Here is a 15146-nt window from a genome sequence, read left to right as displayed (position 1 = left end):
GAGAGGGGAGAGGAGGGGAGGGGAGGGAGAGAGAGAGCCAGACAGGGTCAGAGCCCTTGCTGAACACCCAGCTGTGCAGACAGGTAGCAGAATGTGAGATGGGCATTTGCAAAATGGGGGAGCAAGGAATATGAGGTCTCATTTCTAAATAGTGATCCCTCATCTCAGTCTAAGCTGCCTCCCACACACACCCCGACCAGGGCCAGGGATTAAGCCTGCAACCAAGGTACATGCCCTTGACCAGGAATCGAACCTGTGACCCTATGGTCCATAGGCCGACACTCTAACCACTGAACCCAACTGGCCAAGACTGAATTCCTTGGCTTTTAGATGGTTGTCTTCTCCCTGGGGCCCTTTCTACTGTCTTAGCTCAATGTATGTATGTCTACATTTCCCCTTTTTATAAGGACACCAATCATATTGGACTAGGGCCCATCCTAATGACCTCATTTTAACTGGATTACATAGTACAGACCTCATCTCCAAAAGAAGGTTGAATACACTAGGGGGAAGGGCATCAACATTTGGATTTGAGGGGGAATACAATTCTACCCATTTAAATAAAAGTCCTTCTAACTCTCATAATTGCACATATGATGCTTTTCGGTTTTAACCTTTTCATGAATAGTCTGTTTAGTCTCCCTGCAGCTTATGGAGTATTACTTGTATAACACTGTTTTCCTGATTGAGAATTAATAGTAGTAATGATGATGATAAACTAAGATATATGTGGTACCTTCCACAGACCAAACTCTATGTTATGTAGTTATTAACCCCTACATGTCCAGAGGAAACAGAGGCTCAGATAGGTTAAGTGGTCCCAACTCCACATAGCAGGTAAGCAAGGGAGGAGGAATCAGAACCCAGGATATGTGCTTTCTCACCTCCACACAGTGCCCCTTGCATTATAGGGAGTTTAGAAAACCAATAGTCTACCTGTTTGTAAATGCACCACGGAGGAGCAAGCTGTTTCCTGAGTGTCCCTGAGCACCAGTGTGTGAGGACACTGGGATCCGAATGCGGGGCCTCCCGCCATCAGATGCTCTCCCCTCGATGTGTTCTCCAGTCTTCAGCCAGCACACGGCCTTCTCCAATCCTTGGAGGGAAGACCCCAGCCCCTGCCATGTCTGTCTTTTGCTCTAAGCAGTCATATGACTGTCAGATGACTGGCAGCTCTGACAAGTATGTGTGCTCAGAATTGAGACTGGGACAGGAATGAGGGAATTCCAGGGCTCAGTGTTAGGGTGTTTTTATCAAGGAGATAGAGGCAGTAAACACCTGATTCCAGGTAATTTTTCTGCTGACAGAACAGACATTTAGCTTCTCTCATTTTTTCCCCATTTCTAACTCCCCAGCATCTGTGAAAGATTTCCTTTCATACAAGTCAGAAATTTCACCTACTGCTTCATTTTCTAACAGAGTCAAAAATAACCCTTTGATTTTCTTACCATTACATCAGAAAGACTAATAAAAATTCCAATTTCCATATCTTCTCTCTGCAAATAGAAAGTTTAAAATAATCACATAAGATCGTGTTAATATCTTCCGGATGGTCTACAACATTCCTTTGACTATGGTTTGTTGGTACATTCTTCTTATTTTGTTTTCAGTTAATGGGTACAATCTTATTTTGATAAGCGATGCCAAAACCCTCTCCCTTCCCCCACGTTATAGACTCTATCAATATAATATGTTTCACGGTCTCATCAATTCATACGCAGTCCCATTCAAGTGGCCCATTATTGCTCTATAAACATCAGGCAGGTGGGATAGTGGAAGTGCTTTCTAACAAACACCAATAAAATACCCAGACATATCAACGGTATTTTTCCTTAATCTTTGCTGTTTAGCAGAATAGCCTAAATAACTATCTTTTTTGAAAAGCGTTCACCCCACCTTGGAATCTTCCCTGTATCAGTTTCTTATTTACAGTTCATCGTGAAACCAGACAAGACTTGATGGTCTTGAATAATTTGATCGTGCCACCCATTTCCTAGCAGAATGGGTTACCATGGTGCTGGGAATGGGCAAAAGCAGATAAAACAGAGATTGGGGAACTTTGGCCTCATCCAAAGGCAGTTTTCCCAAATAAAGTGCATTCAAAGAGAAGATGTAAGAATTGCCCTTCACAGTTCTTTCTCCCACAGGGCAGGAGTAGGAAAAGGACTCCGCTGTGCTATCAGTTAGCTCCCTTTCTCAGTAGTCTGTTGCAAGAACTCTTCTATGCTCACAATGTGGGAAACAGCTTTCTCCCAAATGGGGCCAATAAAGAGCCAAACTCCACCCAGCCATCATCCCATGGGCGATTTCCGATTCTGATCCAATGTTAAAACTAAAAAAATTACAATTTTTTTGTAATTGAACATAGTCTGTGTCCTCCTAACTCAGAACAGACAGGAGCCATGGATGTTCCAGCTCTTCCTGGATCCCCTGAACCCCTATCTGGTCAGTAACATGAGAGTGATATCATCGGCTTTCGCATAAGCTCCCAAACTGGATCTCAGCCTAGAAGTGAGGGTGGATGGTTCACAGCTCATTGATGCATCGATTCATGAAATATTGATTATTCATTGAGCCCTAAGTGCCAAGTATTAGGCTGGACTCTGATAGATGTAGGAAGTGGTTCTAGAAGGGGCCCTCGGTACCCTATCAGTCAGGATCCCAGCAGGAAAGAGATGATGCTCGCACAGGACAAATGAGGAGAGTGAATAAGGAATTATTGGCAAAGGGGTGGGAAGGAAGAGATGGTATAGTTCCCTGGGGCTAGCGGCAACAGGTCTCTAGGCCTCGAGGAGCAGTGGGATGAAGTGGTTACCCTAGCAAAGGTAGAGACTGCCTGACAGGACCTGTGGTCTTGGGTAGAGAGATGAAGTCAACCTGAGGTGAGCTGGCAGGGAGGGAACTGGGAATACGTCTCTTAACCTCACTCAGTATCCTCTACCCTCCTGTCTCCTGCTGGGGACTGCAGCTGGCTGAATCCAACAGGAAGCCAGAGTTGAGGAAGTTTCTGATGTGATGAAGCTGGTAAAAGTTAGCTTCCCGGGGCCTCAGCAAAGTGGGAAGGGGCAACTATCTACACAGATGTATTTGCATTTTTCTACCCCTCTTTCTGAAAGAGGCTGGCAGTGTTAGATTAATTAGTACAGAACTAAGAGATTCATCATAGGGGGTTGGAGTTTGACTCCTTCCAAACCCAGAGGGGCTGTGACACTCAGCCTCCCTATGTTGCTCCTTGTTATAATTGGGAAGTAATGACAACAAGCCGTGTGATGGATTGATAGATGGTAAAAACCCAGCTGAACAAACCACCCGTCACTAATATTGAACTGGTTCCCTGTTTAGCAAAATGTGCTAGCGTGAGTCTATTAGCATTCCAAGGCCCTCGTTGCCATATGGCGGGGTGGAAAAGGAAGAGAAGGGAAGGAAAATAACATTTATTAAACATCTAATTATACTCGAGATCCTGGGCTAGATAATTTATATACTTTGCTCCATTTTTATTTTCATTTATGAGATTTTTTTAAAAAATCCTCACCCAAGGATATGCTTTTATTGATTTTAGAGAGAGGAAGGGAGAGGAAGCAAGAGAAAGAAAAACATTGATGTGAGAGAGAAACATTGATCCGTTGCCTCCCGTAGGCAGCCCAACCTGGGTATGTGCCCTGACCAAGAATCGAACCCCCGCAACCTTTTGATATGAGAGGAAGCAAGAGAAAGAAAAACATTGATGTGAGAGGGAAACATTGATCCGTTGCCTCCCGTAGGCAGCCCATCCGGGGCTCTAACCCGCAACCTGGGTATGTGCCCTGACCAAGAATCGAACACCCGCAACCTTTTGATATACAGGATGTGTATATGTGTGTGTGTGTGTGTGTGTGTGTGTGTGTGTGTGTGTGTGTGTGTATTCCAACCAACTGAGCCATACCAGCCACAGCTCACTTATGAAATGTTTTCAGTTTTTTTCCTGTTTTACAGGAAAAAGTCTTGGAGAGATTGACTAGATAGCCCAGTGTCATTACTATCAGCTGGTAAGAAGGCAGGAAAGGAAATCTAAATCAAATCTGGCAAGCACACTATAGTGGGAGTTAAGAGTCCACCCAAACTAGCTGTGTGACTTTATATAAATAATTTCTCCCTGGACAAGTCTCTTAATCTCTCTGCTTCATGGTGTCCATATAAAGTGGGGAGTCTATCAGAGGCCTGAAGTAACATAAATGCATGAATCAAAATGGATGAGGACTGTGGCAAAGTGGGGAGTCTGTGTGCCTTGCCGACCCCTACTCAGTTCTGGCCAATTGTTTATATTTGGACATGGGACAGCTGAGTTTTCAAAAGGAGTTTCTCTCTCAGAGAGAGAGAGAGAGAGAGAGAGAGAGAGAGAGAGAGAGAGAGATTCCAAAAAACCCCTTCACTCTGAGAGTCTAATCGAGAAACTTCATGTGGCCTAGACTAGCCTTTTCCTTGATATAAAATCAATATGTGCTGTGGCCCTAAGTCCTCTTTAGGTTTTCATCCATTCAATTAGCCTTTATTAAGTGGCTTCTGTCCAGGCAAATGTGAGGTCTGGGAGTATGATGATGAACCCTCCTGGTCCTCATGCATATAGATGGACTTGAAAATAAACATAAAGGCCCAAGTGTGAACCCTAAGAAGTTTGGGGCTTGGGTGGTTATGAAACATCTCAGAGGTGTGCGAGGTGGAGGCTGTCATGGAAGGAATCCGTCTGAATGGAGAGCTAAGCCTCTGCAGGCTGCTCTGCCTTCCTCCTGCCTTGGCTTCAGGTGCTTCGAGGCACTTCTCCTCCTACCTGATCCAGAGGAGCCCAGAGCCCTTCCTAAACTCCACCCTCCAGAGAAGCTCACTTCCATCTACACCAGCGGTTCTCAACCTTCCTAATGCCGCGACCCTTTAATACAGTTCCTCATGTTGTGGTGACCCCCAATTTCATTGTTACAAATTGAACATAATTAAAGCATAGTGATTAATCACAAAAACAATATGTAATTATATATGTGTTTTCCAATGGTCTTAGGTGACCCCTGTGAAAGGGTCGTTTGACCCCCAAAGGGGTCGCGACCCACAGGTTGAGAACCGCTGATCTACACTCATCCCATTCAGCCACCAGCCCTGGATGGAAACTATGTAGTTTCATTGCTTCCCTTCCCAACCGTCCAGCTAATCTGTTTTAAGCTGCCATTTATTTTTTTAAATTAGGGAAACAAATGTTTCATTGTATGCTCGATTCTTAGGATATGCCACATGCACGAACCTAATTCACTTTAAGCAGAGTGTTTAGTTTTGTAATCACCTGCATGGAAGACTTTGGAGGTCAGCAGAGCCTGTGGCTGGGAGCCCTAGCTTTTGTGACCATCACGCTCCTGATGGGCACAGGCAGCACTGGGAAAGGAGTTCCTGGCACCAGGCTGGTTTTCCTTCGTTGCAGGCAGGCGTCCAACAATAGCTTCACCCTTTCTACTAGCTGACCCTGAGACAGTGAGCAGAGAAGGCCCTTTGTGGTGAAGTATTTTTGAATCCATGAGGGAGGGAGCTCTGAGGGAAGAGATGCTGATTATATGTGTAGTTTTTATAAGAAGCAGCTTTTACCTCTTCCTTTTCTGTGCAACATCCTGCAGTGCTTGGGGGGACATTTGCTGAGAACATTCTTAAAATAGAGGCATGGAAACCAATCTGTCAGGTAGAAGTGTGCAGGCGGTGAAACCCTGGTTACCGTGACACCAAGCTGGGATGTGAATTATCTTGTCCCACCACTCTGGTCCCACCATTCTGATCCCAGCTGGGGGCCCCAGGGTCGTGGGATGACCATGCCTGCGTGGCCTGTGCCTGGCCTGAGGATCCCTGAGCCCTTCTTGTCCTTGACCCTCACTGCCTCTGTGGTTCTAGGCATCTGGAAGACAACCAGGTCAGCATCATCGAGAGAGGCGCCTTCCAGGATCTGAAGCAGCTGGAGCGATTGTAAGTACAGCACTACCTCCTTTCTTGAAAAGTCATCTTTTTTCTTTTTTTGTAAATTGGCTTCATTGCAACCTTGCTAAAAAAAAAGTCTCCAGTGTTTAATAAAATGTTTGTTATTATATTTAAAGCACATTAGATGCATGTCACAGAGACACTGAAATTCACATAAACACTTTTTCTTTAAAAGATGCTAGAATTGGCACCTGGGTTTGTTTTTCTTCTTCTCAGCCTGAACCCTCTCTTGGCATTTGTATGTGGGGTTAGTTCTGGCCCGCCTCAGCCTTCACTTTCGGGGAGGAAGGAAGCCCACAGTTAGTTCCCCATCATGGAAACCAGTGTCGGATACCCCCTGCTCCTCTGCACAGGTAGTATGCTCCCCAGTCAGGCCCTCTCCTCCTGCCTGCGCTCCCTCTGCCCCATTCTCATGGGAGAGGAAGGACAGCACGTGGGCGAAGCCTGTGGAGGGCCCGTGTCTCTCTCTGAGTGCGCATTAGCCTGTGTCAGGGAGCCCACACATTTCCACGGCAGAACACATTGCCAGTGGTTTAAAAATAGGCCGTGGTTCTGACTGCATCAGAGGGGGAGAGGGAAAGGGGCAAGATGGGAGATGGATGGAGCCTCCATTTGTTTTGTTGATTAATGCTTTTGCAGAAAAGTCTGGGGTCACTTTGATGAGGGGAGCTGCTCAGATGGTTAAGTGGGCAGCTTCACCTTTCTTCAGTTAATCACATCTGGCAGCTCATAACATCTGGATATTTGCTTTCTGCCCTCTGAGCGGGGATTGTCCCCAAGAGCACTTAGTCATGCTGGTGGGTGGCTCTCTTCCTCACTTCCCTCCGCATCCTGGTTGACCTGACATTGCAGCCTCCTTCTCCTGCAGTTGGGTACAGGGGGGTTGCAGCAGCTCACTGCTCTGCCAGTTTATCTGGAAGGATGTTCCCTGTTTACCCGTCCTGTTTTCAATTTCATCTACAGAGATGGGCTTGGGGAAAGGTGAGGTCTTGCCACCAACTCGTTAGCTTTGTGATCACTCCATCTGGGACAACAGGGGAATGGGAAGGGGTGTTACCCAGCAAAATCCATAACTCCCCCTCTGTTGTGTAAATTGTCTCATTTTTGTTCTCTTCTGCTGGGTCAAAGGCCAGCGTGTGTTCTGCTGCTGTGGTCTGGAAATATGACATTTCTTTCTTATAAGGGAAAATAGTTATAAAAGTAATGAATGTTGCCTCTGTTTATGTTTTTATTTTTAAGTTTCTTAAAGCTTAAATTCTTCTCCTTGTTTAGACCAAGGAAAAACACACACAAGTATTTGTTGGACCTGGTTTCTTTCTATGAAACAGTCAACATTTCTATGGAAGGATAAATATACAGTCCTTAGTGAAAAGGCTAGCTTAGCTCTTCCCTAGTCCTCTGATTAGAAGGATAAATAAATTTCCAATTCATTAATTTCATGATTGTCAGAAGGGAGCTAATTGAGTACCTTGGAAATGCCAGGAACTGTGCCAGTGTTTTATATGCTGTTATTTTATCCCCACAAAACTCCTGTGAGGTGTTATTACCCTCATTTTACAGATGAAGAAACAGAGGCCCAGAGAGATGGAGCCAAAGAATTGTCAGGGGGAGCCAAGATTCAAAGCCACATCTGTCCAACATCAAAGCCCACGTCCTTTCATACTTCTGTGCTGCAGACTTTAGATGAAGTGTGATCTTTAGCAATGGCCCTGCAAATAGCCTCCTACATACCCATTTCCCTCAAGGGAATCTCAGTGAAAAGTTCTGGCCAAGGCACTCCTCTTTGGCTTGGTGATCATGGATGAAATACTGTGCGTGTCCAGGGGCTAGAGGGGTTACAGTTGCAGGGTAAACCTGCCTCTTTCTCCACTTTGGCTTATTAGGAGGGTAAGGCTAACTGCTGTACTAGATAAACCTTCAAATCCCATGGCTTAACTCAGTGGAAGTTTACTTCTTATTCATATCAAGCCCAGGAAGGGCATTCTTCATTGCGGGGCCTCTCTCCTCCCAGGGGATTCTCAAGAACATGGGTTTCCTCCACTCCTCAGCTCTGCCATCTTTAAACCTTGCCTTTTACGGTATCAATGTTTGTCTGCATCAAGCCTGTGGAAATGAAAACAGCATGAAGAGTTGCACATGGGAAGTTTTCATGGGCGAGACCCGGAAGGAGGGCATGTCACTTTCACTCATACATGCCTTGGCCTAGAACTCAGTGGAGGTTAGGAAAGATAGTTGAGTGATATGCCCAGGAACTAGAGGAAACAGGCTTAGTGGACAGTTAACCAGTCTCTGACTTACACTGCAGGCAAGCTGAAAAAGCACTTGGCCAGCAGGAAGAATGGAAGTACAGGCAGCTGACTAGTATGCACAGCTGGATAGGCACCCTCATTTAAGGCCTTTCTGTGGCACCGAGGAGTGTGTGTGACATTATCCTGACTGGTGTTAATCTTGTTTCAGTTATTCAATGTGACCCCACACAGACTGAGAGCTAGAGAATGGGAAAATACAACAACTGAAGAAGTAGATGGCTGATTGTGCCATTTTTAGCTCTCACTCATGGCTTACTTTGTCTGTGTCTGTATACTTATTAGTAGATTAATCTTTATTGGTCATACCCTGACATACAGACTGGAAATTATATGGGTTTTTGATCATTTATTTCTTGAGTGTTTATTTTCATCCACAACAGTCATTACTGGTTTGATCTCTTGAGCCTTAATGGGAAAGGGGAGACAGTTCTGTCCTGTGGATCTCAACTCAGAAGTCTCTGTTCTTTATTCCTCGGTGAATGAATCCCTGCTCCAGACTGAGTTAGGTGCCCTTCCTCTCATAGCACATGATTGTCTCTGTTACAGCACTTACCACACCATATTTTAATTTCCCATTTGCCTCATTATCTTTCCCTAAAACTATGAGTATGTTGAGATCAGCATTCATGTTCTATTCAGCTCTTAATCTCAAAGCCTTGCACAAGGCATAATAGTAAGTGCTTATGGAATATTTATCAAATACTTTTAGGACAATGCTCACTGCACTGAATTATCTGGTCCACAACGTTAGTAGTGCTAAGGTTGGGAAACTGTGCTCTTTACCTATAATGTGTCAGATAGCATCTTAGGCACTTGACACACATCCTCTCATTTAATCCATCCAACAATATTATGAGGCTAGAATGATCATATCCCTGACATGACAAAATATAAAATTCAGAGCACTGCCTATGAAGTGTTATTGCTAAGTATGTTTAACCTAAACCTATTTTAGCTAAATCTCACTTCTGGTTTCCAGAAAGTGGACAGGATAGAGGAACAAGTTAAATAAAACTAAGAGGAAACAAATACTGTAGAGTGGGTCATTTTATAAGATAACTGCCCTGGCCTCTTCAAAAAGAATGCCATGAATGACACCACATATGAAGGTTATTGTGGCTCTATTAATAAATAGATAAAATAGACTTTAAACAGGATACTTTATTGGTGGTAAAGAGGGATATTTCATAATGAGAAAGGAGTAAAGACACATAAAGCAAATAATGACAAAAGCAACCAACTGAAGGATAAACAGTCTTTTTAAGTGCATATGGAACTTTTATCAAATACTAGAGGCCCGATGCACGAAATTCATGCAAGAGTAGGCCTTCCTTCCCCCAACTGCCAGCAGCAGCTTCCCTCCGGCCCTATCTTTATCCAGAAGAATGTCCGGAATGACATCCGGAATGATGTCTGGTCTAATTAGCATATTACCCTTTTATTATTATAGATAGTCTAGAAAGCAGATCTCAACAAATATCAAAGGATTGAAATCATGTGGATTATTTTCTGTGACCACCACAGAAATATTTAAGAAATCAATAAATGATAAATATAAATTTTCAAATATTTGGAAATTGAGTAATATACTTCTAAATAACCTCTGATTCAGAGAATATCACAGTAGAAATTTTAAGATATATTTTTCTGAATGTTAATAATCATAAAATATATCACAATGTGTGGATTACAGTAAAAGCCATGCTCAGAGGAAAATGTATAGCCTTTTAGCTATATTATTCATGTATGATATATGTTATATATAGTATATATTTTAAAAGAACTAAGGCTAAAATTTTGATGAAAATATCTATCTTAAGAAGCTAGAGAAAGAACAAAGTAGAAGAAAGGAAATCAGTAAGAGCAGAAGTATGTAAAATATAAACATATTTATATATATTAGAAAAACTCTAAAAAGTCAAACTTTTAAAAAATAAAATTATATAAGAACTGGCAAGACTGATCAGAAACAAAAAAGAAAGAAGACGAAATTACCAATATGAGGGATCAAAGGTTGGACATAACTATGGATTTTACCAAGATTGAAATGATAATCAGAGGAGATTTTGGACAGCGTTATTTCAATGATTTTAATGATTAAGTGAAATTGAGAGCTGAAACAAGAAGAGATAGAAAGTCTGTATAGTACTACATGTAGTAAAGAAATTAAATTTTTAATTAAAATATTCCACCAAGAACATTGAGGTTCAGATAGCTTCACCAATAAATGCTACCTATATTTTAATTAATAAATATCAATTTAACACAAAAATCCATAAAAAAGAATGGGTATTTGTAATTTAGACAGCATAACTTTTATAAGAAAACCCAACAAGGATATTTCAAGAAAAAATATAAGCCAACCAATTTCATAAATATTTTTACAAATTATTAGTGAAATGAGTTTGGTGATACATTAAAATGACGTATTACAACCAAGTTTGGCTTATTTGAGGAAGGCAAAGTTGGTTTAATATTTGAAAGTCCCCCTTCCCAAATAAAAACATGCGGAGCAATTAGGATAGCAAACCCAAAGACACACAGACAGCACTACTATAAAACTAGTTGACAGTGTCCCAGGAAATCCCCACTCCCACCCCTAAGATAAGCAGGTGGGGGAAAACAGTGTATGGTTACAAGACCATTGTGTTATCTCATCTGTGTGGGGAAAAGCAGAGGGAAGGCAACTGAAATTCTTAAGGCCCTGAGAACAGATCGCTTCAGTTACCAGTATGTTCTTACTGTAAAGCACAGTGGTCAATCTGAGAAAAGCTGCCAAATTGGAAGGGAGTTTGGTTAGGTCCAGTTCATGGGACAATGTGATAATGACTGTTGGTATTAAGAGTATTCTGGGCCCTATAAACTCTTCAAACTAACAAATACATGGTTCTTTTTCAAAGAAAGGCCTAGCATTGAGAAGAACTTGTGAGAGTAGTTAATTAGAACAGAAAAATAGTAGAAATGAAAAGAGAACGTATTGATGAAAGTGTTAGAAATTACCAGAAGATTCATAATTTAGAAAATACAAGGCCATGTTTTTCATTAGTTTGCAAGAGAAACCAAGAAGGAACTCTAAGCTCTTGAAGGTAGAAAATCTATCACTTTCTCACCCCTCCTTCATAAAACTAGAGGGAATTTCTTTTATTTAAGAAAAAAAAAAACAACCAAAAGGATTATGATTGAAGCTCATACAAAAATTTTTTATAACAAAAATTAAAAAGAAAAACATAATAACCTCCATAGAAACAATGAAAACATGCAAGAAAAAGGCACTCACAAAACAGATGAAAACTATAATAAAATAGATAAAACTAGCTACACACTTTGAAGATCACATAAACTATGAAAGAACAACATAAAATCTGAATTTTAAAAACTCAGAAATTAGATGATTAAAAAAAAGTAGGATTTGAAAGGAGGAGTGAAGAACTCAAGAAACAATTTAGAAATAAAAAAAATCATGTCAAAATAAATACTGCCGATACAATACTGAAAAAGAACAAACTTGGAAGAATTATACTATCAAATTTCAGACTTACTATAAACCTGCAGTGATCAAGACAGCATGGTGCTGGTGGAATAATGGCTATAGAAATTAATGGAACAGAATAGAGATCACAACAATAGACCCATTCAAAAATAGTCAACTGATTTTTAACAGGTGGAAAGAAAATTCAAAGGAAAAAGAATAGTCTTTTCAATTAATGACACTGGGACAACTTGAGGTTCATTTATAAAAAAACAAAACCTGAATTTAGATACAAACCTTACTTCTTCCACAAAATTAAATTCAAAGTGGATCATAGTCTTAAATGTAAACTATAAAACTTATAGAAGACATAACAGAAAAATCTACATACCCTTTGATTTGGGGATGAGGTTTTTTTATATATATAACACTAAAAGTATGAAAAATAATACATTGAACTCTATTAAAATTAAAAACTTCTGCTTTGCAAAAGGCACTTTTAAGAGAATAACAGACAAGCCACAGACTGGAAGAAATTTTTTTGCAAAACACATCTGATAAAGAACTTACATACCAAATATAGAGAGAACTTACAAAATTCAATAGTAAGAAAACAAACCGTCCTAGCCCCTAAAGAAAGAAATGGGCAAAATATCTGAACAAGTACTGCACCAAAGAAGATATATAGATGGCAAATAAGCAAATGAAAAATTCTCAACATCATTTTTCATTATGGTTATGCAAATTAAATGAGATACCACTGCGCACCTATTAGAATGACTAAAATACTACAAACTGACATTATTAATTGCTGGCAATTAAGCAGAGTAACAGGAACTGTCATTTATTGCTGTTTAATAATGCAAATGCAAAATAGTACAGCCACTTGGAAGGCAGTTCAGCAGTTTCTTACAAAGCTAAATGGAGTCTCATGCAATTCAGATCAGTGGTTGCTAGGGATTGGGGAAGAGGGGATGGAGGGTTGAACAGGTGAAGCATGAGAGAGGAGGGGCTTAGAATGGTGAAACCATGCTATAGAATACTGAAGTGGTTGATATGCATTTATCAAAGAACATAGAATTTTACAACACAAAAAAGTGAACCTTAATGCATGCAGGTTTAAAAATTTTTTGGAAATTGGAAGATCCCAAAATGGAATGCAGACTGTAATGGCTGTATGAGTCAACCTTATGGAAAGTGATGAGGGAAAAGGTAGATTTGGAGTGTGTAAGACTAAAAGTAAAAGGAACAGCACATAAGAACTGTACTCTAGTTGTTCACTTCTTTCCCGCAGGGGTACAGGTTAACAATTCTGAAATCACTGTGCATGTATATTGCAGTTGAACAATGGATGGTGGATCGTGGGAACAGGTTTCTCACTGTGGAAATGGTGGTTATAGACAAGCAATGAAGATAGCAATAAGGATACATTGGTAATGGATTAGAGTCAGGGACATCAGTATGAACCAATGTTTAGCTTAATATATGATACTGTCACTTAATATAGATGTATATCTTCTATAGGTATAAAAGCCTAATATGCAAAGTATGCCCTCAGGAGTTCAACCGACCTGGAGTTCGATCGCTGGCTATGACATGCACTGACCACCAGGGAGCGGCACGAATGAAGGAAGGCCCTGGCTGGCAGCCACTAGGGACCCTACCTGTGCACAAATTTAGTGCATTGGGCCTCTAGTATACAAATAAATATAGGGTTATTTGCAAAAAAACAAAACAAAACAGGTTTGTTTGCAAGCAAATATTTCCTTGCTCTGTCAGCAAATGGGCCTAGAAGCAATGCACAGCAGTAGCAATGGGCATGCCTAGTGCCAAGTTGTGGTTTCTAATGCCATGCTCCAATAAAATGGAACCAAGGCATCTTGGAGGAACTGGCTGATTCTGGGGCTGGGACATGATATCTGTTGTGCCAAAAAGGAAATGCTCAACAAACAAACCAAAAATAATAATATTAATAATAATACCACTACCCCCCCCCAAAAAAAAGAAAACACACAAAACAAACAAACTAACAAAACCAAAAATAATAATATTAATAATAATACCACTACCACCCCCCCCAAAAAAAAAAACAAAAAAAACAAAAAACAAACAAACAAACAAAACAGGCTTATGAGGACTTTGGCACAAACTGAAAGACTTCCTAATGGCCAAAGCTGGAACAATTTGGACAACAGAATAAATAAATTAGATTATAACCAAAGTATAAAATAAATGAGTCCATGAGTCCTTAGTGATATAAATAAATGATTGAATAAATAAATCAGTGGGAGATGAGAAACCTCCCATGCCAAAGAATTCTAAGTAGTTTATGTAGATTTCCTGCCCTCAAGGAGGTGGAACATAACTGCTCACCCCTTAATTTGGGGCTTCGAATAAGGACTCCCTTCATGAGTATGAAAGGAAAGGAGACAGTGGGGATAGTAAAGGGGCACATACTACCTCAGCCAGGTGATGAAGGTCAATATGATAAGTAATGTCATCTTGAAAGTATGTATCTTTGATATGATGTAATGAAAATAGCAGTTTACATCCATGATCTTCATCTCAAAAGCCTATAAACCCCAGTATAATGAGAAAAACATCAGACAGATCCCAACTAAGGAACATTCTAAAAAATCACCCATAGAACTCCTCAATACTAAAGTCACAAGCAGTCACAGCCAACAGGAGCATAAGGAGCCATGATGACTAAATGTAATGGGGCATCCCAAATGGTACCCTAAAACAGAAATAGAGACAGGCTGAAAGGTAAAGGAGCCTGAATAAGTATTGGTTTGCTGGGTGTGGGGTACATTACTCTGCACTATCTTCCCAACTTTTATGTAAATCTCATATAGAAAGTTTCTTTTTTAAAATAAAAGGTGACTTTGCCAAACCCTACTTAAATTACAGATTCGTGAGTGAAATAAATGTTACTGTTTTACATAAAAAATACATACATTCTAATCTAGGAGGAATTTAAGAGCAAATAAAATGGATAATGCTTTAAGAGAAATGGAAAATGGCAAGTAGCATGTTTTAAAAATCAACAATGAATTAATATAGAGGTAAAAAGGATTTATAAGAAAATAAAAGATATAGAAATCAGTCAAATACGTTCTAACATCATATGAATCTCTGAGGAAGAAAGCTAAGGCATCTTAACAAAAGGAAGATAAACAACCCAATCAAAAAACAGGCAAAGGACTTAAATAGACACTTTCAAAAGCGGACATACAAAAGGCCAAGAGACATATGAAAACATGCTCAAAGTCACTAATCATCTGAGAGATACAAATCAAAACAACAATGAGGTACCATCTCACACCTGTCAGAATGGCTATCATCAACAAATCAACAAATGACAAGTGCTGGTGAGGATG

The 15146-nt window shown here is 40.5% G+C and overlaps 1 protein-coding gene across 1 annotated transcript in view; it reads left to right on the top strand.

Annotated features, from left to right (window-relative positions):
- The window catches only part of SLIT3 (slit guidance ligand 3), a gene marked incomplete at its 5' end in the record, with an annotated part of 542638 nt that overhangs the window by 47447 nt on the left and 480045 nt on the right, over positions 1 to 15146 (top strand). The window contains one exon of the mRNA XM_014543056.1: positions 5902 to 5973. Within this exon, the coding sequence (XP_014398542.1) occupies positions 5902 to 5973 (72 nt within the window). The remainder of the gene's footprint in view (positions 1 to 5901; positions 5974 to 15146) is intronic.

Source organism: Myotis brandtii, unplaced genomic scaffold (genome assembly GCF_000412655.1).
Source record: "Myotis brandtii unplaced genomic scaffold, ASM41265v1 scaffold32, whole genome shotgun sequence".
NCBI lineage: Eukaryota > Metazoa > Chordata > Mammalia > Chiroptera > Vespertilionidae > Myotis > Myotis brandtii.
The sequence above is the reverse complement of the archived record's forward strand: the minus strand, read 5'-3'. Positions and strand labels throughout refer to the sequence as shown.